Source organism: Artibeus jamaicensis, unplaced genomic scaffold (assembly GCF_021234435.1).
Source record: "Artibeus jamaicensis isolate MK-2021 breed Jamaican fruit bat unplaced genomic scaffold, CSHL_Jam_final contig_723, whole genome shotgun sequence".
NCBI lineage: Eukaryota > Metazoa > Chordata > Mammalia > Chiroptera > Phyllostomidae > Artibeus > Artibeus jamaicensis.
Window position 1 is genome coordinate 1,310,485 of NW_026521938.1, and position 24,512 is coordinate 1,334,996.

At 46.7% G+C, this 24,512-nt stretch overlaps 2 protein-coding genes and 1 pseudogene across 4 annotated transcripts; 2 read left to right on the forward strand and 1 right to left on the reverse strand.

The window, feature by feature from the left end:
- Positions 1-1,740: 1,740 nt before the first annotated feature.
- Positions 1,741-8,938, reverse strand: ZNF772 (zinc finger protein 772). Of its 3 annotated transcripts, none has more exons than XM_037150644.2 (5): positions 8,725-8,938; positions 8,159-8,197; positions 6,343-6,463; positions 5,753-5,875; positions 1,741-5,128 (listed from the first exon to the last, which is right to left on the reverse strand). In XM_037150644.2, exons 1-5 carry the CDS (start codon positions 8,731-8,733, stop codon positions 4,023-4,025), a joined length of 1,398 nt encoding a protein of 465 aa, XP_037006539.2. In that variant the 5' UTR covers positions 8,734-8,938; the 3' UTR covers positions 1,741-4,022. The 3 variants fall into 3 exon arrangements, with proteins under 3 accessions (XP_037006539.2, XP_037006540.2, XP_037006541.2); XM_037150645.2 differs by having other exon boundaries at positions 5,768-5,875; positions 8,725-8,937; XM_037150646.2 differs by lacking the exon at positions 8,159-8,197 and having other exon boundaries at positions 8,725-8,937.
- Positions 8,939-12,118: 3,180 nt separating this feature from the next.
- LOC119053161 (zinc finger protein 773-like) lies at positions 12,119-23,965 on the forward strand. Its single transcript, XM_037150650.2, is given in 4 exon segments — positions 12,119-12,369; positions 16,159-16,285; positions 18,983-19,081; positions 21,749-23,965. Coding segments are annotated over 4 exon segments (1,326 nt in total). The 5' UTR covers positions 12,119-12,336; the 3' UTR covers positions 22,816-23,965.
- On the forward strand, positions 18,127-18,194 carry LOC119053206 (uncharacterized; annotated as a pseudogene).
- Positions 23,966-24,512: the final 547 nt, after the last annotated feature.

Genomic DNA, 24,512 nt, shown 5'->3' on the forward strand with positions numbered 1-24,512 from the left:
AAGAGCCTCAGCACAGCATCCACTATTGGCCACCTGCCTACTCATCTTGTCTGCTCTGGGATCACATCTTGGGGAAGCCCTCAAGTGAAGTGGCTGGGCCTGCACTCTTCAGCTGCGTCTCAGGATGAAAAGGAAACTCACTACAGTGTGTGCGGATGGGGCTGGGAGGGCCCCCTTGGTGTAGGTCCGGGAACTGCCCAGTAGAGAGGGCTGCATGCACGTGCAAGACAGTTCCATCAGTGCTTATGGTGCTAGAGAGGCGGCTGGGATGTGAACCTCAAGGTCACCTCAAATGCTAGAGGCCTTACAGGGCCTTGCCCTTCAGTCTCAGAGGTGCTTGCTCTTGGTGTCGGGGCCGCATTTGTTTGTCTTGCCCACAGGGCCCTAACAATGCTTGGAATAAGCGTTTTCCTTAAAATAAACCAAGAGAACTACAAACCTGCAAAGAGGCAGTTTTAAAAGATTAAGGCACCCCCGACACACACACTGCCTCATCTCCGGCTTCACCCCCAAGTTGGCTTCTGCCTGCGGGCACAAAAAGACAGAGTGCTTGCACTATGGAGTCCCACAAGGTGTCACCCTCCCCTCCCACACACACTGAGTGGGTCCTGCAAAGATGCTGTGGCAGTGGCCAGAGGGGGTCAGATAGGAACTCTGTGCCCACTTGACATCGAACACCTGAGGGGCGACCTGGAGCTTCCATGGGCTCTGCAGAAAGCCTGGAGTGGGGCAGCCTCCCTCGGCTCCTGCTCCCTTGGAACTAATTACAGAAGAGCAAGGTTAGCAGGTTTGCAGGTTTGCACCCTTGCCTTCCACACATTATCCCTGGGCAGAAAGGAGAGGAGGGGCTATGGGCAAAGTGCCTGTAGACTATGAATGTCCATCTCTGGTTTGGTGCAGTTTCAGTGTAGGGAGCGATCATTAAAGGAAATTTCAAAGAGAGCCCAGGGAGGACAGCAACCTGGCCTGTCCTCCCACAGTTGTTGATCTCGCAAAAAGGCATCCCTCTGCAGGAGACCAACAACCATGGCAACACTTTACACATGACAGAGAGCCTGTGGTGACGGGGTTGCCACGACCATACCAGGTGCATATGGTGGGGAGTGCACAAGGTGAAGACCACACTGTCCTTGGATGTCCAGTGACCCAGGCACATGAGTCAGGTGCAGAGAATCAAGGAAGAACAGAGCCTTGATGTTTCTCTCCATCATGTCCTGCTCAAACTGTCCTGCACGTCCACCAGAGAGCCAGGGGCTGCGTCCACCTATCCGGTAGCAGGAAAAGACCAATTTCGGGTGAAAAAATTACTGTGCCTGACAGTGGGGCCAATGCACAGGTAACAGCAGCTTCAATTAACTGTGGCCTAACACCCACCCCAACACACCATTACAGCCACCATGGAGCCACTAGGGGCCATCTGGTCAACCCTGGTTGGAGTGTGGTGAACCAGGCACAACTTCCCTCACCATGGTGAAGTGCTAGTTTGTCCATGTCTCAAAAAATGTGAAGGACCCACTAAAGTTAATACTTTCGTTATCCACTTCTCTCTAGTCTTCATGTATGTGGTCACAAAAAAGTTTAAGAAGTAAAAAATAATTTTTAATACAAAAAAGCTTATAGAACAAGGACATAAAGAAAACATTTTTGTATAGCTACACAATGGACTTGTGTTTAAAGCTGTTATTACAAGAACAGAAAGCTTTTGAAATTAGGTTTAAGAAGTAAAAAAGGAATTGGGGAATCAGGGAGGGGGGTAAGAAGGGGAGGAATCTCCCTCCAGAAAAAAAAAGTAAAACAAGTTACAGTGAGCAAAGGTTATTATTGAAGAAATCAAAGTATGTAAAAATAAATTTAGTGTAGCCTAACTATACAGTGTATCAGGTCTACAGTTATGTATGGTAATGTCCTGGGCCTTCACATCACTCACTACTCACTTACTGATTCACCCAGACCAACTTGTGTCCTGCAAACTTCATTCAATGGTAAGTGCTCCAAACAGAGCACCATTTTTTTTTTACTGTGCCTTTTCTGTTTAGATAGATACATGAATATTTACCATTGTTCAAACTGCCTACAGTACTTTAGCAAAGTAGACTAAGTTTGTGTAAGTGCCTCCATTATGTTTACATAATGATGAAATTGAGGTGAAGTGCATGGCTGTAAAATCCAACAATACATAAAAATAATACATTATGACCAAGTGGGACCTGCCTCACAGATGAAAGGTTAGTTTACCTTTTGAAAGTTAATGTAATTCATCACTAAAGACTAAAAAGGTAAAGAAAAATCAAAATAAATATATGGTCATCAGTGTCCAAGAAATGCCTCCCCCACCCAAATCCTACCTCCTGTATTTTCACCATTGTGGAGCCTCCTGCTACCTTGTAGCAGAATTAGTCTGTGTCAGCCAGAGATCATGTAATAATGATGGCACATCACTTTCAAGTTAAGGTTATAACACATACTGTGGTTTCATTATTGTATGAGTCTTCCTGGATTGCTTGCTATGGAATTATTTCCACCAAATGGAACACTTACAGCAAATATGTGGATAAAAAGGAATGAACTACTGACACACAATAACATTGATATATCACAACATAATCATACAGAGTCAAAGAAGTCAGACATATAAATATTGTTAGTCTATATACATCATATATAAAATTCTAGGAAACACAAATCTAGTGACAGAATAGGAGTGGTTGGTTGCCTAGGAAGGAGTCAGGAGGGGAATTATAATGGGAATCAGGAAACTTGGTTTCACAAGTGTAAACATATTGGACCTTATCAAACGGTACACTATAAATAGGTAGTTTATTGTAGAAAAAGGTTGATTTCTCTTATAGTGACCACAGGCATAGGATTCACACAAATATGGGAGCCCTGAGAATTTCTGTAAGCCCTCATACCAATGCCATATTGGAGGGACTGTTTGTTGATACCCCTTTAGAAGTTATATCCCCTAGGTTTGCTGTAGTCCCCCGATTCCATATTAATCAGTGTCTCTGTACCCATTGTGATTCCTGCCTAGTCTTTCAGGGGATAGTGACATTTGCCTACTAAATATTAGATTTCAGGGCTGTTGGCAAGCCCAAGGTTCTCCTCAAGAGGGCAAGAAAATATGAAACATCCCTTGGGAACAAGGGACCCAATGCATGGTGTTCCCAGACCCACCAGCAGTTGCCACAACAAATGCCCACCATTCAAAGTCTCACAGGCACACAAGACAAAAGGTTAGGCCCACACAGAACTGGTGTCCTTCCCTAGGAGGCCTTGAGCAGCAGTGCAAATTAGGTGGAAATTAGAATGAGAGCTGTTGTGTCTCCTGTTGAGCTCAGAGAATTTCCTCAAGCTGCCCATCCCTTCACGTTGGCTGAGCCTACTTCTGTCTTCCACCCAGTCCAGAGTAAACTGAACCCCCAAGATTAAAGGTGGTTTAAAAATTAAGGAATTTGCTGAAACACCAGAATACTGGGGTAGGCATTTCCCAACTTAGGGAACTTAAGAGGATGGACAAATCCATCATGAGTGCCGCATGACCCCAATAAAGTCCACAAAAACTGGAAACCTGCTCTGTAAGTGGCCAGCAAACAAAACTTGCATCCTCCTAACTGAAACTGGGCCATGTCCATGCTTAAACAAGTTGGGGCGGGGAAAACAGGAAGGACTAGGATCAATGGGCTCAGGATACTGAGGATTCCCTGTATGAAAAGGAGCAGCACAGATGTGCCCAACAGAGCTTGTTGGGGTGATATTTGCACAATGTGGAACCCTGCCATCGCATAGAGGGATGGATTCTTTCAGAGACACTGGCAGTGATGGAATTCTGGCAGGGGTCCTGGGCAGGTGACAAAGTGCAATATTACTCTGGAAAGCTTCCCATGGAAGAGGCCCTCAGAAGAATCTCCCTGGAATGGGTGTTCAGATGGATGGGGTTCAAATTCCAGTTGATGGCTACTCTCAGAGTCACAGAGCTTCTTGTTACTGGTGAATGAGATGAGATAGCTTCTCCCACTATCCTATGGCCTCTCTCCAGTGTGAACTTTCCAGTGTCGGATAAGGGAAGCCCTTTGCCTGAAGGCTTTCCCACATTCACTGCACTTATATGGCCTTTCTCCAGTGTGAATCCTATGGTGCTGAACAAGCACATGTTTGTGGCTAAAGGCTTTCCCACACTCACTGCACTCATAGGGCTTTTCACCATTGTGTACCCTTTGGTGTGCAATAAGGTCAGAACTTTGGCTAAAGAATTTCCCACAGGATACACACTCATAAGGCCTCGTGCCAGTGTGAATGCTCCAATGTTTAATGAGTCTGTATTTGTGACCAAAGTACTTCCCGCATTCGCTGCACTCGTAAGGCCTTTCTCCAGTGTGGATGCTCTCATGCTGAACAAGGGTGGATTTGTGGCTGTAGGCCTTCCCACACTCGCTACATTTGTAAGGCCTTGCTCCAGTGTGAACTCTCTGGTGCACAATGAGGTTGGAGCTGTGATTAAACACTTTCCCACATACGCCACACTCGTAGGGCATTTCTCCAGTGTGGATTCGCTGGTGCTGAGCAAGTATGGGTTTGCGGCTGAAGGTTTTCCCACACTCGCTGCACTCATATGGCCTCTCTCCAGTGTGGACTCTCTGGTGCTGGACAAGAGAGTCTTTGCGGTTGAAAGTTTTCCCACATTCACTGCACTCATAATGCCTTTGTCCAGTGTGTGGCTTCCACTCACTGCAAGGGGCACGGTGCTGGAAAATGCCTGAGTTAGTTGAGAAGTCCTTACAACCCTCCACAGTCATAAAGGGCATTTCCAATGGCTGGACAGGGCAGCTGTTCACAAGAAATACCTGGCCCTCATCTCTGCTGAAGGGTTTCTCTCCACCATGCTGTTTCTGGTGGTTAAGGTCTGCACTGAAGTAGAATGGTTTCCCACCTGGTTTCTGCCCAGGGTGTGTTTCTTGGTGCTCAGCCAAGGGCAAAACATCTTTCAAGACCGGGCCACATGTCTCATAGGAATAGGCTTCTTTCTGGGTAGAAGAGCCTGCCTTGGGAGTCCTGGCCTGTGATGCTCCTTCTGTAGAGACCCTCTGCTTGAACATTATCTTCTTATCCTCCACTTTATACCAAGAACCTGAAAGCAGACAAATGCTAGTGAAGTTAAACAGGTGGGAGGGGGCAGTCTTATTACAAACATGGGTCTAACAGAACTAAGAGCAAGGCCATAGGACAAGAGTCCCAGCTCAAGTTGAGAGAAGGGTTGCTACACAGTGGTTGGCATCTGTAAGTCATGGAAGGGAAGGTGCTTTGATGGGTGGAGGACACAAATGTAGGGTACAGCCCAGGAAAGCCAGGGTCTCCAATGAAGTCATCCAGATTTCAATGAGGCCTTAGCTGCTGTGGACAAGTGAGAGTTGCGCGGAAGGCTGTGTCCCCTTAAAAGGTACAATCAAATCACTGGTATTTAAAGACGATTTGGGGCTTGTGCACATCCGACACATTACGTACAGGCCAAAGTGGAGAGCACTGCAGAGGAAGCAGCGACGAGGAACAGGGGAGATGTGGAGGCGGAGGCTGGGGACAGGCAGAGCACAAAGGCAAGTGTGTAAGGGCAGAGCACAAAAAGCAAGTGTATAAATGGGAAAAAGAGATGAAGTGTGGGCAGTGGCCTTGGCTCTAAAACAACTGTGGGCACAAAGAGGTTAGGCAATGACTAAGACCCAGCCTTGACATGACACCTTTGCTCGCTCCCACTCACCAGGGTCATGCTCACCATGAGCCTCTCTGGTCACGGCTGTAGTCATGTGTGCCCGGTCTGACAGCCAGGATTCACTGCACAGATCCAGCGGGGCCACCCCACCGGGCATGGAAGATGCGTATCCTAGGGAAAAGACAGGACGGGTAAGCGGGCAGCACTGGTCTGGGTGACCCAACCTTCAACAAAGAGAAATGATATTATAAAAATAACCTTAGGAATAGTCCAGTGGTCAGTCCTGGTCCCTGCAATACCTGCCACAGGCAGGCCATCAGAAATGTCAGCTATAGGAAGGGGGCAGAACCTGGGGCATACGGGTGCCACGGGCCGGACAGAGGCACCTAGTCGGGGCAAGGGTGAGATGGATATGACCCACTGGGTAACTATAAGATCCCTCACTCCTGGGCCAGCCACGCAAGCCTTTAACGCAACAGGTGTGTGGACTCAGAATGGCATCCACAACATCTACTCCAGAGTACTGGGCGGGGGGGGCAGTGCCTATGGCTCTGGTACAGGAAAAGGCCAGGATCACCCTGGAAAACGGGAAGGGCAGAGCCCACTCCAGGACCCTGGAGTGGGTGTGAGGGCCTTACCTAGTGAGGCTGTGAGTGCCAAGTTCTCCAGCATCACATCGCGGTACAGGAGCCTCTGAGCCTCATCAAGGAGCCCCCACTCCTCCTGGGAGAAGTGCATGAACACATCCTCGAAGGTTACCTGCCCATCATCATAAGGAAAAGCAAGTACGTGAGTGGCCTGTCTCCTGAAGACACCCATGAGTGCCGCTACATTCCTTCCTACCTAACTCCTCACCTCAGAAAAAATATCAGGACTGAGTGCCACAGGATCCCTGCGCCGTCTCATGGTCCCTATGACCATCTGTGTCCACCCACAGCAAGGAGGGCAGAAAGGCACCATCTAAGTTCTGGGCCTGATATGCAGGCCCCGCCCTCTGCCACAACACCCACTATGGTAGTCAGTTCTCCTGAGGTTGCTAAGATCATGCTCACCCATCTGCCCCAATACCAAGGCCCCTCCTTCCACCTGCACATCACTCTTTTGGCTCACTCTCTGTCTCCCAAGTCTGGTCCCCACCTTCCAGTCGCTAGCCCTCCCGGCTCGCTGACTGCACTACCATTGTGATGCGCGGACTGTCCCTTCTAAGCCTGCTTCTATGCCATCATCTACCTTTAGAACACTCCACCCCCAAGTCCTCCACAGAACTTCTGTCCTGAATTCAGTTCATCAACACCTCCATGCACTGTTCTCTGGAATATCTTAGTCCCTTCACATGGTCACAAGTAAACTTCTGATATCCACATTGAGTTACTTCTGAGATGGGCACTAACTTTGCCATCTCAGCTGCTGGAGCATCTACCCTTCTGGCTGATAAGGCCTAAAACCTGGGGATTCTCTCTCACACATACACACATCAGAATACCTGATCCACTGTGAGCAGGTGGCTCAGTTGGTTGGAGTGTCACGCTGTGCACCAAAGGGTTTTTTGTTTGATCCCCTAGTCAGGGTATGTAGGGAGGAAACCAATAGATGTCTCTCCCTCATATTAATGTTTCTCTTTCTCCTTCTTTCTCTCTAACAATCAATGAGCATATCTTCAGGTGGGGATTTAAAAAAAGTATCTGATCCAATCACTTATACATCTCCACAGCCACCCCTCTAGCCCATCCATTCTTAGCACTCACCTAGAATATTAAAGCAGCCTCCTCCCTGGTCTGCACTGTAACTTCCTGAACTCTCACCCTACACAGTCTGTTTGCCACATGGTATCCACAGGGAGCCTGTTAAATCCTGGATCAGAGCAACTACCTCCTATACCACCCTCAGAATAGAGGCTTAACTCCTGACCACCTGCTCTTGATTCCTCCTGGACATGATGGAGACATGTAGTTGTTTTTTGTTTTTGTAATTAAAAATATTTTTAATCCTCACCCAAGAATATGTTTTATTATTATTATTTTATTTTTGTTTTTGTTTTAGACAGGAAGGGAGAGGAAAGAACACTGATGTGAGAAATACCAACCGTTGCCTCCTATACAAGTGCCAACTGGGACTGAAGTTGGAACCTTTTGGTGCATGCAAATATGCTCCAACTAACTGAGCCACTCAGCAAGGGCTGACACTTGTAGTTTCTTGAAAACTCCAATCTGTCTCTCTTCCAAGTACTTGCACGTGCCTGGAACAACCTTCCAAACCTTATTCCAATGGTTACCAGAAATGGGGATTCTTCCATATAACCTCAAACCTGGACTCAGAACCCTAGGCTTGGGCTCTCTCTAGGATCTTCAGACTCAAGAGCTGGGAGAGTACGAGTTAAGTGTTCTATGACATCATAATCCTGGATGCTATGTGGGTGGGATGGAATCTATGAGAGCACCCACATCCTCCCCTCACCTGTATAGGGTCCACAATTACTTCTGAGTTCATAGAAACCTGTGGGAAGAGACTATGAAAGATGAGCAACCACAAAGGAGTCTCAAAGGCTCATTCCTGCCCCTAACACCCAGGGGTTACTGTCAACTCTCTGTGCTCAGTTCTCAGGACTACCCAACGGCTATGACCTCAGACTAGGCCTCCACCTTCCTGTGCCTCACCGTCCTCATCATCTCTCCAACCCCACATTCCAAGTCTGTTCTCCCCTGAGCAGCCGATGGTATACTTATAAAATCCTCAGATCGTGTTCCTCTGTTCAGAAACTTCCAGGGTTCCCACTGCCCTCAGAATGAAGGCAAAACTGCGCAAGGCAAAGCTCCTCCTCACATTCTCTGATCCTATCACGCAGCGTCCCCGATGCTCTGGCTGCATCGCACCTCCTCCCTTCACATTGCCTGTCAAAACTGGGACCCCACCAGCAGCGGCCCGCCCGCCACCCTGGTCCGGACTGGACTGGACAGCCCACATGCGAGGCTTTAGAATAAAAGGAGGGGAGGTAGGGGAGGACCTGGGGGCGCAACACCTACCTGCGCCATCAGAACCTGTGGAGGGGAGAAGGCGGGGGAGGAGAGAGGATAACTGACGGGAGACAAGTGCGAGGAACCGGGCTTCCGCAGCCGGGGAATACTTGAGGCGCTGCAGCGGAGCCTCCAGCTCGCCTCCGTTCAGGGAAGAACCGCCTCCTGTAGTGTCACTTGGGTCTCAGATTGCGTCCTAGAGACTGAGGAGGTGGACCAATCCAAAACCCCAAAAAATGTCCTCCTAAGACGGAAACAGGAAGTCCCGCCCCAACATCTTCCTCACGAACAACAACAAAAAAAAACACCCCTTCACTGGGCCGTCATTGGCTGAAGGTCATGGAGGATTCTGGGTAACGTAGTTCTCAGCACCAACCACAAAGAGTTTTCACCACACCGACCTCCAGGACAAAGAGCGAATCAGAGAGTTGGAGGAATCTTAAGAGTGGGGGGACTAGGCGGAGCTTAGCTTTCGCTTAAAGAAGCTACACCCATACTTCCAGTGCGTGTAGTCTGTAACTTATCCCAGAAGTGTTTACAAGCATATTATTTAATTTTTAAACTTATTTACTTATTTTTAGACAGAGGGGAAGGGAGAAAGAGAGAGAGAGAGAAACCTCAGTGTTGCTTCTCACACACGTTGGGCACCATGGACAATGCTTGTTTCAGAAAACATTTTCTTGTGTGTATAATCACTGATTGTGTCAAACCCAGTGAATAACACTCTTCGTACAAAATATTTCTTTTTAAAACTCTTTTGAAAAGCATTTATTTAGCCTTGGCTGATGTAGCTCAGTGGACTGGGCTCAGGCCTGTGAACCAAAGGGTGGTTGTTTTGACTCCCAGTCAAGGCACATGCCTGGACTGAAGGCCGGGTCCTAGAGGCAACTACACATTGATGTTTCTTTCCCTCTCTCAAAATATAAATAAATAAATAAATAATACTTTTAAAACATTTACTTATGTTTAGAGGGAGGGGAAGGGAGAGAGAAAGACAAAGGTCGATTGGTTGCCTGGAGACCTGATCTACAACCCTGTTATATGTCCTGACCTGGGAGGGAACCTGCGATCTTCCAGTTCAGAGGCACGTGCTCAATCTACTAGCCACACCAGACAGGGCACAAAATATTTGTTTCTCCAGATATAGAGACGTATGCAATTCCCTTAAGCTATCTTAGAAATATCTGACAAGAAGGACAATTTACAATACTAAATGTATTTGGCAATTAAGAGGGCAAGAACAATTTTTGCGCAGAAGAAATAACTACCAAACTACATTGCTATACACAGTAAAAATATCTTAAGAAATTGTGACATAAGAGTGTTTGAGGTAAAAAATGATGAATGTACTGGTCCAAAAATGCACAGAAATAAAATCTGAAACATATTATTCAAGTCCAAAGAAGGCTGAACCTAGATGAAAGGCCTACAATAAGAGAAGGTATGAGGATTGAGAGATGGGTGCATCTTTTGATTAAAATAACTGCTCATTGGCTGTGAAGACATGAATATACCTCCTTATGGAGTTAAAATGATTAAATTTCTATGCATACCATCTGAATATATACATTGAGAGGCAGCTAATATTTTAATGCGCTAAAGCCCTTATGTTTCCAGGTAAGTGACGTGAGAACAGGGATGTATTTTGTCTTTTCATTGTCTCAGAAACATTAGCATTCAGTGCTATTCTCTAAATATGTGTTTTGTGGGCACCAACCAAAAAATCAAAACAGGAAAAGCACTGTTGGCCAATAGATACAGGGGGGATTAAGGGGAGTAACTGTCACTGCCTAAGATTTGCCCCATCATCCCGACATCCACATGTGCTTTCACTTCTGGTTTCAACTCTTCCAACTCTACTCCCTTAGGCCAGTTTACCCAAAACACATTCCTGGACTACCCAACTCTGTCCTGCCTCCAACATCAGTTCTCGCTCTACCTCACCTCATTATTCAAACGTCAGGAAGATGATTTCAAAACAAATCAGGTTCTACCTGGCCTATTCAGGTGGCTCAGAAGGACACTGATGACCAGAGGGGCAAAGGCCTCAGCCCTCCTGTTACCGGCCCCTCAAACTTTAGCCTCAGGGTTAGTAACATACTCCCTAATGTCAGTTCCCATCATTCATGCATAACTGTCTCATTGTATGTATGGTGACGAAATCCAGGAGAAGCAAAGCAGTTTCCTGAAGTCCTGCACAGCCACCATGAGGCAGACTGGGACATGCTCCCTGCTCTAGTGCTCTCCTGCAGTTGAGGGCAGGCCTCTTTCTTTTTTGAGGAATTGTGAACGAAAAAGGGGCCATATACAAAACCTGACAAGCTTAGAGGAGGCCTGCGTAATGGGCCTTACAAACATAGAGACCAAAAGTAAGCACATAGGATAATCTAAAATTGAAACTTCCTAACTAAAAGTGAGTCTTGGCAGATAGTCACATCCTAGGCCTGCAGCTTCCTTGACAAAGTTCAATCTTTAACTTAAGTGAGTCTGCCTGTTGTCTTTTGCATGTAAGAGAACATACATTTGAAATGTCAGGATAATCTTCTCTTTAGACTCCTCAAGGCAGACATCCTCACCGTTATCTGGTTGCCCAAATACCATCTTTATGTGTTGTAAATGTTAATTATTAACTATATTCTATCCACAAATGCAAAAAATATATATGTCTCTGTTTTACTTTTCATCTAATCCCAGTGATTCCCTTCCTTTGCTTTCTCCCACCGTACTTATCTACCTCCAATGAATTTCATGTAACCCTGCTTACAGGTCCTCCTTTTACTCTAATGTATAAAATAAGCGGCAAAACTGCCATTCTCCAAAGCATTCTTTCAATCCAAAGAAATGTTGCTTCCCAGCAATTGTCAGTTTGGCTCAAATAAACTCATAAAAATTGTCTGCAGTTGTGGAAGACTCTCAGCTGGACTGAGTAAAGCAAACACTAATTGTTTTATAGGAATGGAAATGTAGGTTTCGCCCAGGAACAGCAGTTGTTGAGGTTTTTCTCACACACCAGGTATTGATTGCTTCATCAGCCTGGTGTTTCACATTGGGCGCCCCCCTTGGCAGGGGAATTTAGAAATGGATTACTGCTTCAGACAGAGGAAACCGCTTTATTGAGCCTCTGGAGATGGTCTTTAAGTCATTCAAGGAAAGGAAAAACTGGACTCCCAGCTCTGCAGGGAAATTTGAAATTCAGACCTATCAATAAGGATAGTCTCGGGATGACAAATGGCTGAGTTTGGACCCTGATTTCTCCTCCACTGCGATCTCAGCAGCTCTACTTCTATGTTTCACGCTGTGGGAACTACATTGCCCAGAAGGAACTGCTCACCACTCTGCGGGTGCTCAGCCAATGAAAACGGTTGTTTCTGTGAGTGCAGAAGTTCTGGGCGGGACTTCCGGCGTGGGCTCCGGGGAGTTGACTTTGGGGGTCTCTGGGATCAGTTTGTTCCCTCAGTCCGGCTGGCTGGTTTGGGGCCGACTAAATAAGAAGGGGAGGCGCGAGAGGAGGCCGAGGCTCGGCGATGCCACCCGGGTGACCCCGATTCTGGGTCAGGGAACGGGATGCCCTGGTCCTAACCTGGTCCTCTGTTCCCTTCCCCGCTCCGCCCACCGAATCCGATGGCCGCTGCCAAGCTGAGGCTCCTGGCTCAGGTGAGGGCACGTCCCCTGGGCCCTCACACTCACCCCACCCTCAAAGCCCCAAGTGAGTGTCCCCTGCTTAGAGAAGTCAATACAATGGACTAATAGTTTTTGTACGAATCGGACCATACTGGTGGCAATAGAGGGGCGAGCAATTATTAGATCTGGGGTGGATTTTCGAAATGACAGGCTTTCTTGCTCTATCAGATGTGGCTGTGGAGAAAGTAGGGAATGAAGCACCATCCCCCGCCCCCTTTTTGGGGTTTGCTTTTTTGTCTGTTTCCTGACTATCTGGAAATATTGTAGATGGGGAAGTCAGCACAGCCAGCAGTGTTCAGAGAAAAGATTAGGAGTTGGACTTCGACATGGTAACCCTGAGTTGTCCCAGAGTGCAGGTGTCACGAGTAGCAGTTTGCTCACTTATATCTGTGTACCTGAGGAGGGCTCTGTTCCTGGACCATATTTATGCCCCGGGGGCTCATACTTAGGAGGGAGAATCATTCTTCTTCCTCTTCTTCTTCGTCTTAGGCTTTATTTATTTTTAGAGAGAGGGAAAGGGACAGAGAGAAACATCGATCAATTGGTTGCCTCCCATATGTCCCCAGCTGGAGACCTGGCCCGCAACCCAAGCATGTGCCTGAACTGGGAATTGAACCTGTGATTTTTCAGTTCATAGGTGGAGCTCAATCCTCTGAGCCACACCTCTGGAGAGAGAGTCTTATAGTTCTTATCTTAGATGAGCCTCCAGAGCAGGGGCAGGGGTGGGGATAGGGAGGTTTTTTGTGGCCCCACCTGGGTCTGCCTGGTGTGCATGGGAGCAGATGCTTATAGGGACCGATGTAAGGGCCAAGAGATTGAGATGTTCAGTGGTGTAGATGGGCAACTTCAGGCTCAGCAGACCCCCATTGTCCTCTCCTTTAGAGAAAAGAAAATGCTCATCAGGCTAGTGGAGCAGCCCCCTGGGGGCCTAAGTCCCGCAGCTCTCAGGGTAGGAGGGATGACCAACTGCTCCAACGGAAAGGCCCCAGCAGGTTTGCCTTCAGGAGTATACAGCAGGCAGCAAAATTGTGACTAGTATTACTCAGTTTCCTTAAGCTCAGTCCCCCAATTCATCAACTTCTGAGTTTATTAAATAAATATTTAAACACTAGCTGATAAAAAACAGGTGTATACATATATACACATACAGAGTGGGGCAAAAGTAGGTTTACAGTTGTTTGTATGGAAAATAATACAATAATAAACTGTCTCACATTCACAACAGTAAACCTTTTGCACATATATGTATGTACACACACAGGTACACATACATAGGCAATTAAATTAACATGGACTTGACAAGTAAAAGTGATGTAAGCACTTAATATTTGGTTGGAATCATAATATACTGCTAAGCATTTGATTACAATCAAATGCCTTAAATATCACATTCTCTTACTTAAAAGGCATGTACAGAAATCCACATTTTCAATGCCTACCAGTTCATTTGCACTGAAAATGTTGACAGAAGTTAGTTATGAGGACACTAAGAGTTGATACTTAGTACTTGACACACAGGAATGATTTTGATACAAACCATAGCTACAGTGGGTGGACACCATTGTATTCCCATTTCACAGATAGCAACACTGAAGCACAGGGAGGTCCAGTGCTTTTCGAAGGTCATGTAGCTGGTAAGAGGCATCATTGAGGACTAAGGCCCAAATGGTGTGAGGGCACTTAAAGAGCCTTTGGGACCCAACATTGTTGCCTGCAGAACTTCTTCCAGGCCATGCAAAGGTCAAGGATAGCATCCAGATATTCATCCTCTTCCATTCCCACTTGCATGGGCTCCCAGGTATCCTAGGACTCTGCCTGCTACTTTCTGTATCCTTCCATCTGAGGTCCCTGGAAGGTGATCATCCAAGGTTAGGGCTTTGAGTCCTGACCAGGGATTGTATGGACTGGTTCCCATTTCTGGCAACCAGTGGCACGATATTATAGTCACAGTGATCTGGAAATGCTGGAGGTGAGGTTAAGCTGGGGATGCTCAAGCAGCCTTAGGTCCTCATTATGTCTGGTGGAAACAGCAGGAGTCAGGAATTAGACCTGGAATGGTAGCCTGAAGAGCGGGTCTCTGTTCTGATGGTGGTGGCAGCCAGAGAACATTTGGAGCAGAGGCAGGTAGGGATCTGGCAGATTTAACAAGCTTTTCTGCTGCAAAGTAGAGAGCAGACCTGGGTTTCAGGGAGACCAGGAAGGAGGCTTCTGCAATAGTCCAGGTAAATGTTGGTGGCTGAACCAGGGGTGGCTATGGAGGTTGAAGGTGTGTTGGAGTCTGTATATGGATTTTAAGTAGGGCCAAGCTGTTTCTGATGTGGTGGCTGGGAGAGAAAAGTGGGAGAATCGGGTAACTGAGATGTTGGGCCTTAGTAGCTAGAAACAGGGAACTACTACCAGGTCAACATTGGTTGTAATAGTAATTTTTTCTTTTAAATTAAAACAAAATTATTGACTTGGGGGGGGGAGAGAAAGAAAGGAGAAGGGCGAGAGAAACATTGATCAGTTGTTCCACTTATTTATGTATTCAATGGGTGCTTCTTATATGTACCTTGACCAGGGATTAAACCCACAACATTGTCATATCGAGACAATGCTCTAACCAACTGAGCTGCCCACCAGATGTAAGAACAATTTTCAGTAGGAATATTAGGAGTCAGGTTTTGGTCATATTGAACTGAGGTGTTCTAGAGACCCTTGAGTGGATTTGTCGAGTGGGCACCTGGAAATACAAGCCTAGAGTTCAGGTGAAGGGTTCAGATTGGAGACACCCACACTGATGATGTGGACCAGGATGGAGCTGTGGGTCAGATTTGGCAGCAGGCATCTTCAGTCCTGGTAGCAGTGCTGTTAGGTAATGAATGAGGGGAGTGTGGGACCGAGGACTGGGTCTCTTGTTGGACACCTGGATAGGGTGGTGGGCTTCACAAAGACACACAAGAGAGAACAGTGGATATGGGGGGGTCGCAGGAGTGAGGAGGGTCTAGCTGGTGGCCAGGGTTTCCATGGGGAGTGGACATGAAATGGATGTGGAGACAAAGCAGTGAGATGACAGTAAAGCGGGTGGCTTACAGGCTCTGTAATTAGCCCAAGATCCAATGGGACCCTCTGGGAGAGTCATAGACATGATGTGCAAGACACGTGGGCCTCAGCTTCCTGTAAGCATCAGAGAAGCTGAAATTGTTGAGGGGACACCTTTGCAACAGAGACATGGAAGAGGGCTGAGGGTGTCTGAAATCTGCATGTGGTTCTGGGTGGCTGAGGATAAAGCAAGGATAAGGGTCAGGTAGGCGGGGGCCTTCAAAGCAGGCCTGGGGGTTGTCGCTGGTAGTCAGGGTCATCACCACAGTGGCTGGGGACATGAAGGGAGGTGTGGTACAGAGTGATGTGCACTATTGGAGGGACTGTAGACTGATGACCTCAGGCCCTTGTCCTGTGGGCTGATGGGAGAACAGTGACCCAAATTTGGTTGTTTGGGAAACACTGTCTGGGGGCCCTCAGGTGAAATGTCTGGCTGGAGAAGGGTGAGGCCCTATAGGCCAGGCCTAGAGCTCACATGCCATCTGTCTGCCCAGCTGCCTGGTGTTGCTGAGGGCTGAGCACTAATTAGTGAGACTGTGAGGAGGAAGTGGGCATCACTGCCACTGAGGCCTAGTCTCTCCTCTGAAACTGGGAGTCTGGGAGGAGGGCAGATGTTAGGGTAGATGCCTAGAGTCCTGGGAAAGAAGGCTGCAGTAAACTCAACTGTCCCCATCCTGGCAGGGCCGTGTGACCTTTGAAGATGTGGCTGTCTACTTCTCCTGGGAGGAGTGGGGGCTCCTTGATGAAGCTCAGAAACGTCTGTATTGCAGTGTGATGCTGGAGAATTTCTCACTGATGGCCTCTCTGGGTAAGCACCCTGGGCTGGGCTTGCTCTTGCCTTGTACCCTAGGGGCAGGGTTGCCCTTCCCAAAGCCATTCCATGGGTACTGCTTCCTTCCCCATCCTGGACTGGGTGTTGTGAGCATCCATCCCAAGCCTGGGTTGTGTATTATTCCTTTGGTCCCCTGGCTGCCCCAAAGCCTTGTGGGAAAGGGTTGGCAATGAGGAGTATATTTTTTTGGATACACACTCGAGGCCATGCTTACTGGTTTTAAAGAGAGGAGAATGGCCAAGATGGAGGCGTAGGTAGACACACTGTGCCTCCTCACACAACCAAAATTAAGGACAACAAAAATTTAGAAACAAAAAAACAACCAGATCTGACACAAAATTGAACTGTAGGGAGTCCGACAACCATTCATCCAGACTGGTGGAGAGAGGTTGCAGCAGGAAAAAGTGGTGGTTGGCAGTCCTGGGCGTGCAGGCAACAGCTGCCAGATCTCAGGTCCAAGGTGGCAACGTGCAGACCCAGTGAAGCACACAAGGTCACTGGCTGACCAAGGACACATATTTGCATGCAGATAAACCAAGCAAAAACGGGGAGCAAGACAGACCACAGAACCCAGGGTCCCAGCGCTGGGAAGCCTAAAAACACTGATTGAAAACACTTGTGGAGGTTGAAGTTCCAGAAGAGAGTCCTAGCCTCACAGGAGAGTTCGCTGGAGAGACACCACAGGGTCCTAGAACATACACAAGCCCATCTACCTGGGAACTAGCACCAGAAGGGCCCAATTTGCTTGTGGGAAGCAGCAGAAGGGACTGAAATAAGAGAGCTGAGCAAGCACCATTGTTCCCTCTGTGACCCTGCCCCCACATACAGCCTCACAACCCAGCGACCTGGGTTGCCCCACCCTGGTGAACACCTAAGGCTCTGCCCCTCATACATAACAGGCGAGAACAGACAAAAAGAATGGCTCACACAAAAGAACAGCTCAAAGCCCCAGAGCCAATACATCCAAGTGACCAAGAGATAGCCAGCCTATCAGATGTACAGTTCAAAGCACAGGTGATCAGGATGCTCATAGAATAGGTTGATTTTGGTCACAAATTAGATGAAAAAATGAATGCTACACTAATTGAAATGAAGGAAAATGCACAGGAAACCAATAGTGATGGGAAGAAAACTGGGACTCAAATCAATGGAGTGGACCAGAAGGAAGAAAGAAAGAACCAAACAGAAAAGAATGAAGAAACAAGAATTCAAAAACATGAGGAGAGGCTTAGAAACCTCCAGGACATCTTTAAATATTCCAACATCTGAATTGTAAGGGTACCAGAAGGGGAAGAGGAAGAACAACAAGTGGAAAGCTTATTTGAACAAATAATAAAGGAGAACTTCCCCAGTCTGGCAAAGGAAATAGACTTCTAGGAAGCTCAGAGAGTCCCAAAGAAGTTGGACCCAAGGAGGAACACACCAAGGCTCATCATAATTACATTAGCCAAGATTAAAATGGAGAGAATCCTAGAAGCAGCAAGAGATAAGGGGACACTCACCTACAAAGGAGTTCCCATCAGACTGTCAGCTGATTTCTCGGAAGAGATCTTACAGGCAAGAAAGGGCTGGAAAGAAGTATTCCAAGTCATTAAATGCAAGGACCTACATCCAGGATTGCTTTATCCAGCAAAGCTTTCATTTAGAATGGAAGGGCAGATAAAGTGCTTCTAAAATAAGGTCAAGTTAAAGGAGTGCATCATCACCAAGCCCTTATTATATGAAATGTTAAAGGGACGTATCTAAGAAAAATAAGAAAAAAAAAATGAACAGTAAAAAGACAGCAAACACAGTTACTAACAACCACACCTATACTCTGGTTTCTCTTCAGATCGTATAACTCTTTCACCTTTTACTAAGGATTTCTGTGGAGAGGAACAACCACACCTAAAACAAAAGCAAACTAAGCAAACAACTAGAACAGGAACACAACCACAGAAATGGAGATCTCATGGAGACTTAGCAACAGGACAGTAGGAGGAGGAAAGGGGGAAAAGGTATAGAGAATAAGTAGCATAGATGGTAGGTAGAAATAGACAGGGGGAGGGCAAAAATAGTATGGGGAATATAGAAACTAAAGAACTTATGACCCATGGACATGAACTAAAGTGGGGGAATGTGGGTGTGTATGCAGGGTGGAGGGGAATGAAGAGGGGAATGGGACAACTATAATAGCATAATCAATAAAATATATTCAAAAAAATAGAGAAGAAGGGAGGGAGGGAGATAAGGAGAGGAATCACTAATGTGAGAAATACCAGTTGCCTTTCGTATGTGCCCCAACCAGGGACTAAACTAACACATAGGCATGTGACCTGACCAGGAATCAAACCCATGTCCTTTTGGTATATGGGACAATGCTCCTACCAACTAAGTCACACCTGCCAGGTCTGAAGATGAGTATAGTGTCACATTCAGCCTAATGAATCACATTCTTGGCCTATTGGTGACACTGAAGGTCCACTGCAGTTCCGTCCGTAGATTCTACCCCCTTCCTCTGGTTGACATGGGATATGCCTGTGGCAGGAATTGAGGCACCAACATGGCCACCATTTGTATGGGTTTTTCACACAAGACCCTGCTCCAGGGTTCTTTTTGTAGTATTTACTTTTCTTTCCTGTGGTCTGTCATGGGGTGGGTTGCTTTGACCCACCTGTTTTGTCTCTCCCTTAGGACTTGCATCTTCCAGGACCCATGAAATTACCCAGCTGAAGCAGTGGGGAGAGCCCTTTTTGCCTGTCCATGGAGTCGTGACTGCTGCCATGCCAGAAGGTACTTAGAGGAAGAAACAGGAGAGGTGGGAGCTCGGGGAGGGGTTCAGACAGTGCCAGAATCTCTGCAGTGGGCCCTGATGTTTTGGTGCCAAGGTGAGGCACCCTGCCCGATTTGCATCTTTTGTTTCTCATTGGCCCATTTATCATGTCCACTCTGATTTTTGACCCAGGGCTATTCCCCACCTCTCTCTCTCCTGTCTCTCACCTGGTCCTCCCCAATGCTCCCTTCACAGTGCTCTCCAACAGAAGCCTTGTTCTATATTCTGAGATGGTCAGTCCAGTGCGGCCACAAGAGGATACACAGAGTAGTTTGTTGTGCTTAACAGGTCCAGAGAGACAGCCACTGCATGCCAAGGGGGTGGGGGGCATATGGGAGGGAGTGTCCACAGGGTGGACCCAGCCAAGCAGGGGGTGGGGAGCAGACAGTGAGCAAAGACATTAGGGGTTGGGAAATACATGAGAAAGGTGTGAGGGGATGCAGCTGGAACATTAGAATGTCTCTAGGTCAGTCATGGGAGGGCAAGAAAGGGGACTTGTGTCAGAGGCCCACCTTATCAGTTGGGTCACCTGGTCTCCAGGCATGCTGTCAGCCTGTTTGTAAGGGGACGTTGAGGCAGCAGAAGTTTTAAAATTATACAATACAATTGACCCTGTGGTGTCTCGACATCACAGTCAGCACTAATAGGGATGGATAACACTTGCCGGTTGGGTTGCGGAGAATTAAAGGTGACTGGATAGCGTGGTCTAGCCACCGAAGGAAAGCTTTGACAAAGGTCACAACTAAGAGGAGTCCCACTAAGCATAGGATGAAGGGGTGAAATGAAGGCAGCAGCCAACCACTGTCCTTAGAGGGGAAAAGCCACCTCTAAGTGGGGTCAGGTACCTGTGGGTTTAAGGGAATCTGCTAGAAGATGTTGATTGTTATGAAGGATATTTTTACCTTGTAGCCTAATCCTAGTAGCTTTGCTTGTACCTGTTGAGAGTTATTAATGTACACACAGCAAGAGGCACCCTAAGTGGCACAGATTTCCCTTTCCTGGCTAGTAAACAGTCATGAGCCCATTTGTTGTCCATGACTAGTTGGGCTTAGAGACTCATGGGTTTGTCACAGAGGGACGATATTTTGTGTGACCTTCGAACATTACCTGAGAGGACCACCAAAAGGTGTTGGTTGGCAGTCACGGGATGGTCTTGATGAAGGCTGCTGTAAGGGTGCCAGTGCTGGCGTCTCCTGTAGCCGTGGTAAGTCCTATTAAGATGACAATAGCCCTGGCCGGATAGCTCAGTTGGTTGGAGCATTGTCCTGATGTGTTAAGGATTCGGGCGCAATCCCCAGTCAGGGAACATGCAAGAATCATCCAATGAATGCATCTATAAGTGGGATAACAAACTGATATTTCACTTTTTCTCTCCCTAAAGTAAATAAATTTAAAAAATAAATAACTCATAGACAGCTGAGAAAATGTATGCTGGGTTCTTGGCAAACTAGAGCCGTGACTGATTGGTAATAGGTGCAGAGTAAAATATACTGGCCAGGTACAGCATGTCAAAATAACTGCTGGGCACATGTTGGAGAGAGTCACTTAATTCCATTATGTGAGGTCTTGGAGCCTTGATGGGGGGACTTGAGCTTGGAGGTTTCAATACTCAATAGTTAAGTGCCATTGTTGGCAGAAGACTTTAAGATTGGCCAAATTGGACTACTGAAGGAGAAATACTGAGAATAATTGTTCCTTCTTTTAGATCTCGAACAACCAGCAGAAGGCCTGCAGTACCTTGTTTCAGGCAGTATTGCGGTGTTTACTACATTCAGTGGTGGGGACTGCTCCGTAGGTCCTCACTTTGTGATTCTGACGAGCAGGACCAAGACACTTACGCTTGTTCCAGCATTGTAGGATGCATACAGCAGCATCTCTGTCTGTAGTAGGAAAGCTCTAAGCGTTAGGAGTTCCCATGATGGGCAGCTGTTTTAATAACGATTGTTGCAATATCCCTGTAGTGTAAAAGGGGTACCTTCTTGAAACTTGAATGGGTTGCCTACAATAATGGTAACTTTGGCTCTAGTATCCAGTAAAGCTAGGCAATGACAGAAAGAGAAAGACAGAGAGAGAGAGAGAGAGAGAGAGAGAGATTGATTTGTTGTTCCACTCATTTATGAATTTTTTGGTTGAATCTTATATGTGCCCTGACTGAGGATCAGGCTCAAAACCTTGATGCATCGGGACGATGCTCCAGCCAAGCTACCTGACCAGGGATTGTGGGGGCATTTGAATGGTACTAGGTCCAAGTCAAAAGAGGGCATCCTTATAGTTCTTGAACACCAGCTATTCAGTTGCTTCAGTTTTTCTGATTCTGAACACACCCTTCTGCACTGTGTTCCTGTGGAACTAGCACAAAGGACCTGCTGACAACCATTTGCATAGGAGTGTGTTGAAGCTGCACCCATTCATGTATCCTTGCTGCTCACAAGGTGCACCCCACAGACCTGGGAGCTTGCCAGGTCCAGCACTGCACAGCAAGCCCTTCTTCATTCTGATCTCTGGCCCCTCATTCTACCACCAGTCCCAGGAATGCATGGCTGGATGTGTCGGATGCACATTTGTGAGGGAGCTGCCTGGTCTCACTGAAGTCTGTATCCACTTCATCAGCCTTTCTCTGCTTTCAGGTCATTGGCATGGAGCAGAGATTGAGCAGAATGTTAACGTAGGAGGAGTGCTCAGCACAGACCGTCACCAACACCAGAAGCTGCACTGTATAGAGAAACCCTTAAGAGAAGAGGGGGGGCAGAGTGAGAAGGACATCCTGACTGGGTCTGGTCTTAACCATCAGGTGACTCACAGTGTAGGGGAGCCACACAGGAACATCAAAAGTCGCCCTGACAAAAGGCATTATAAGTGCAGTGAATGTGGGAAAGCCTTTGGTCAGAAATACTTACTTGTTCAGCACCAGAGACTACACACAGGAGAAAAGCCTTACGAATGCAATGAATGTGGAAAATTATTTAGCCACAAATCCAACCTTTTTATACACCAAATAGTTCACAGTGGTGAAAGGCCTTATAGCTGCAGTGAATGTGGGAAATCCTTTAGCCGCAATGCCGACTTCATTCAACACCAGAGAGTCCACACTGGAGAATAGCCTTTTACATGCAGTGAATGTGGGAAAGCCTTCAGGCATAATTCCACACTTGTTCAGCATCACAGAATCCACACTGGAGTAAGGCCTTATGAGTGCAGCGAATGTGGGAAATTCTTTAGCTTCAACTCAAGCCTCATGAAACATCAGAGAGTTCACACTGGAGAAAGACCTTACAAGTGCACTGAATGTGGGAAATTCTATAGCCACAAGTCAGGCCTTATTGATCATTGGAGAATTCACACTGGAGAAAGGCCTTATGAGTGTAGGGAATGTGGGAAATTTTTCAGTCAAAGCTCTAGCCTCATGCAACACCGCAGAGTTCACACTGGAGAAAAGCCTTTTAAATGCAATGAATGTGGAACATTGTTTAGTGAGAATTCCAGCCTTGTTAAACATCACAGGGTTCACACTGGAGCAAGACCTTATGAGTGCAGGGAATGTGGGAAATTTTTTCGCCACAGCTCCAGCCTGGTTAAACATCGAAGGATTCACACTGGAGAAATGCCTTATGAATGCAGTGAATGTGCAAAATCATTTAGTCAGCGTTTCAACCTGATTCAACACCAGAAAGTTCACAGAGGAAAGAATTCTTGAATGCAACTAATGTGGTAAAACCTTTAACTAAAAGTCTGCTCCGATCCAGTCACAGGAACTTTACAAACCAGTTGGGCCTTAGGAATACAGCGCACATAATGAGAGGCTTCAGCCACAGGCTTAATTAGCCTTGTTCAACAGCAGAAAGTTCAGAGTGGAGACAGGCCTTAGGAGTCCAGAGCACACGCTGCCCCTGGTCAACCTAACCTAACACAGAAGTTCTGAGAGTAGCCTTTATCACTAAGCCAGCAATTGAACATCATCCAGTTATGCATCCTGCGGGCAGGGTGATAAATTGCTGATATCCTGACCCTTCTGCAAAGATAACCCTTCTGCCTAGGAGTTCTGAGAGGGGGAGCCTTGAGTTCTAGGCTGTATCAGTCTGGAGCGGACTTTTCACCTAAGTTTGGAAGGGGCAAGAGGAAGTGGACTTGGTTCAGATATGACCACTTCTTGCTATTCTATATTCTGAATATTAGATTTTCTTGAATAAATATTTCTTCATTTGCTGTACACCCTTAGGACTATTTCCACAGTTTTATTAAGCAGGTGGGAAGCAGGTCCACAAACTTACACTGCCAAGCTGGAAGTTTATCCACATTTAACTTTTTAAGAACTCACCAAATTGTGTTCTAAGTGGTCATGCCTTTTCACATTTCCTCCTGGAGTATATTAGACTTCAAGTTTCTTCACATCCTGCTGACCTTTATTTATAAGACAGAGGCTGTTCATTTTAGCCATTCTAATAGGTGTGTAGTAGTATTTCATTGTTTTAATTTGCATTTTCCTAATCACTCAATATTAAGCATTTTCCCTGGGTTTATTTGCCATCCACTTATTTTCTGTTCATATATCTTTTGCCTACAATTAAAATACTTGTCTCAGCCCTGGCTGGTGTAGCTCAGTGGATTGAGCGCGGGCCTGCGAACCAGACAATCGCGGTTCGATTCCCAGTCAGGTCACATACTGGGGTTGCAGGCCAGTTCCCTGCAGGCCAGTTCCCAGCAGGGGACGCATGAAAGGCAACCATACATTGATGTTTCTCTCCCTCTCTCCTTCCCTTCCTCTCTAAAGATAAATAAAAAAAAAATACTTGTCTCCAATTTCTTAATATATTCTGGAATAAAGTTCTTCATTTGATATGTGCTTTACCAACATTCTCTCACAGTATTTGGCTTTGCTTTCCATTTCTTTCTCTTTTTTTTAAATTCGATTTTACTTAGTTTTAGAGAGAGTGGAAAGGAGGGAGAGAGGGAGAGAAGCATCAGCGTGTGGTTGCCTCTTGTGCGCCCCCTACTGGGGACCTGGCCTGCAACCCAGGCATGTGCTCTCTCTGGGAATCAAACCGGTGACCCTTTGGTTTGCAGGCCAGTGCTCAGTCCACTGAGCCACATCAACCAGGGCATATCTGAGAGTTTCAAAAATATTTCTGGCCCTGTGTGAGTAGTTAAGTTGGTTAGAGTGCTGTAGCTAAGGTTGTTGGTTCAGTCCCTGGTCAGGGCAACCAATGAATGCATAAATAAGTGGAACTACAAATTGATGTCTCTCTCTAATCAATCAAAAAAATTTTTAAAGACTAATGACAATTATATGTATGCTGTTCTAGATTAGGTTGCAGACCAGGAAAAATACCCAGGGATGATATTAGGATGAATGATAGCCTTTGAATGTAGATTTTGCACTAAACAATACTATTT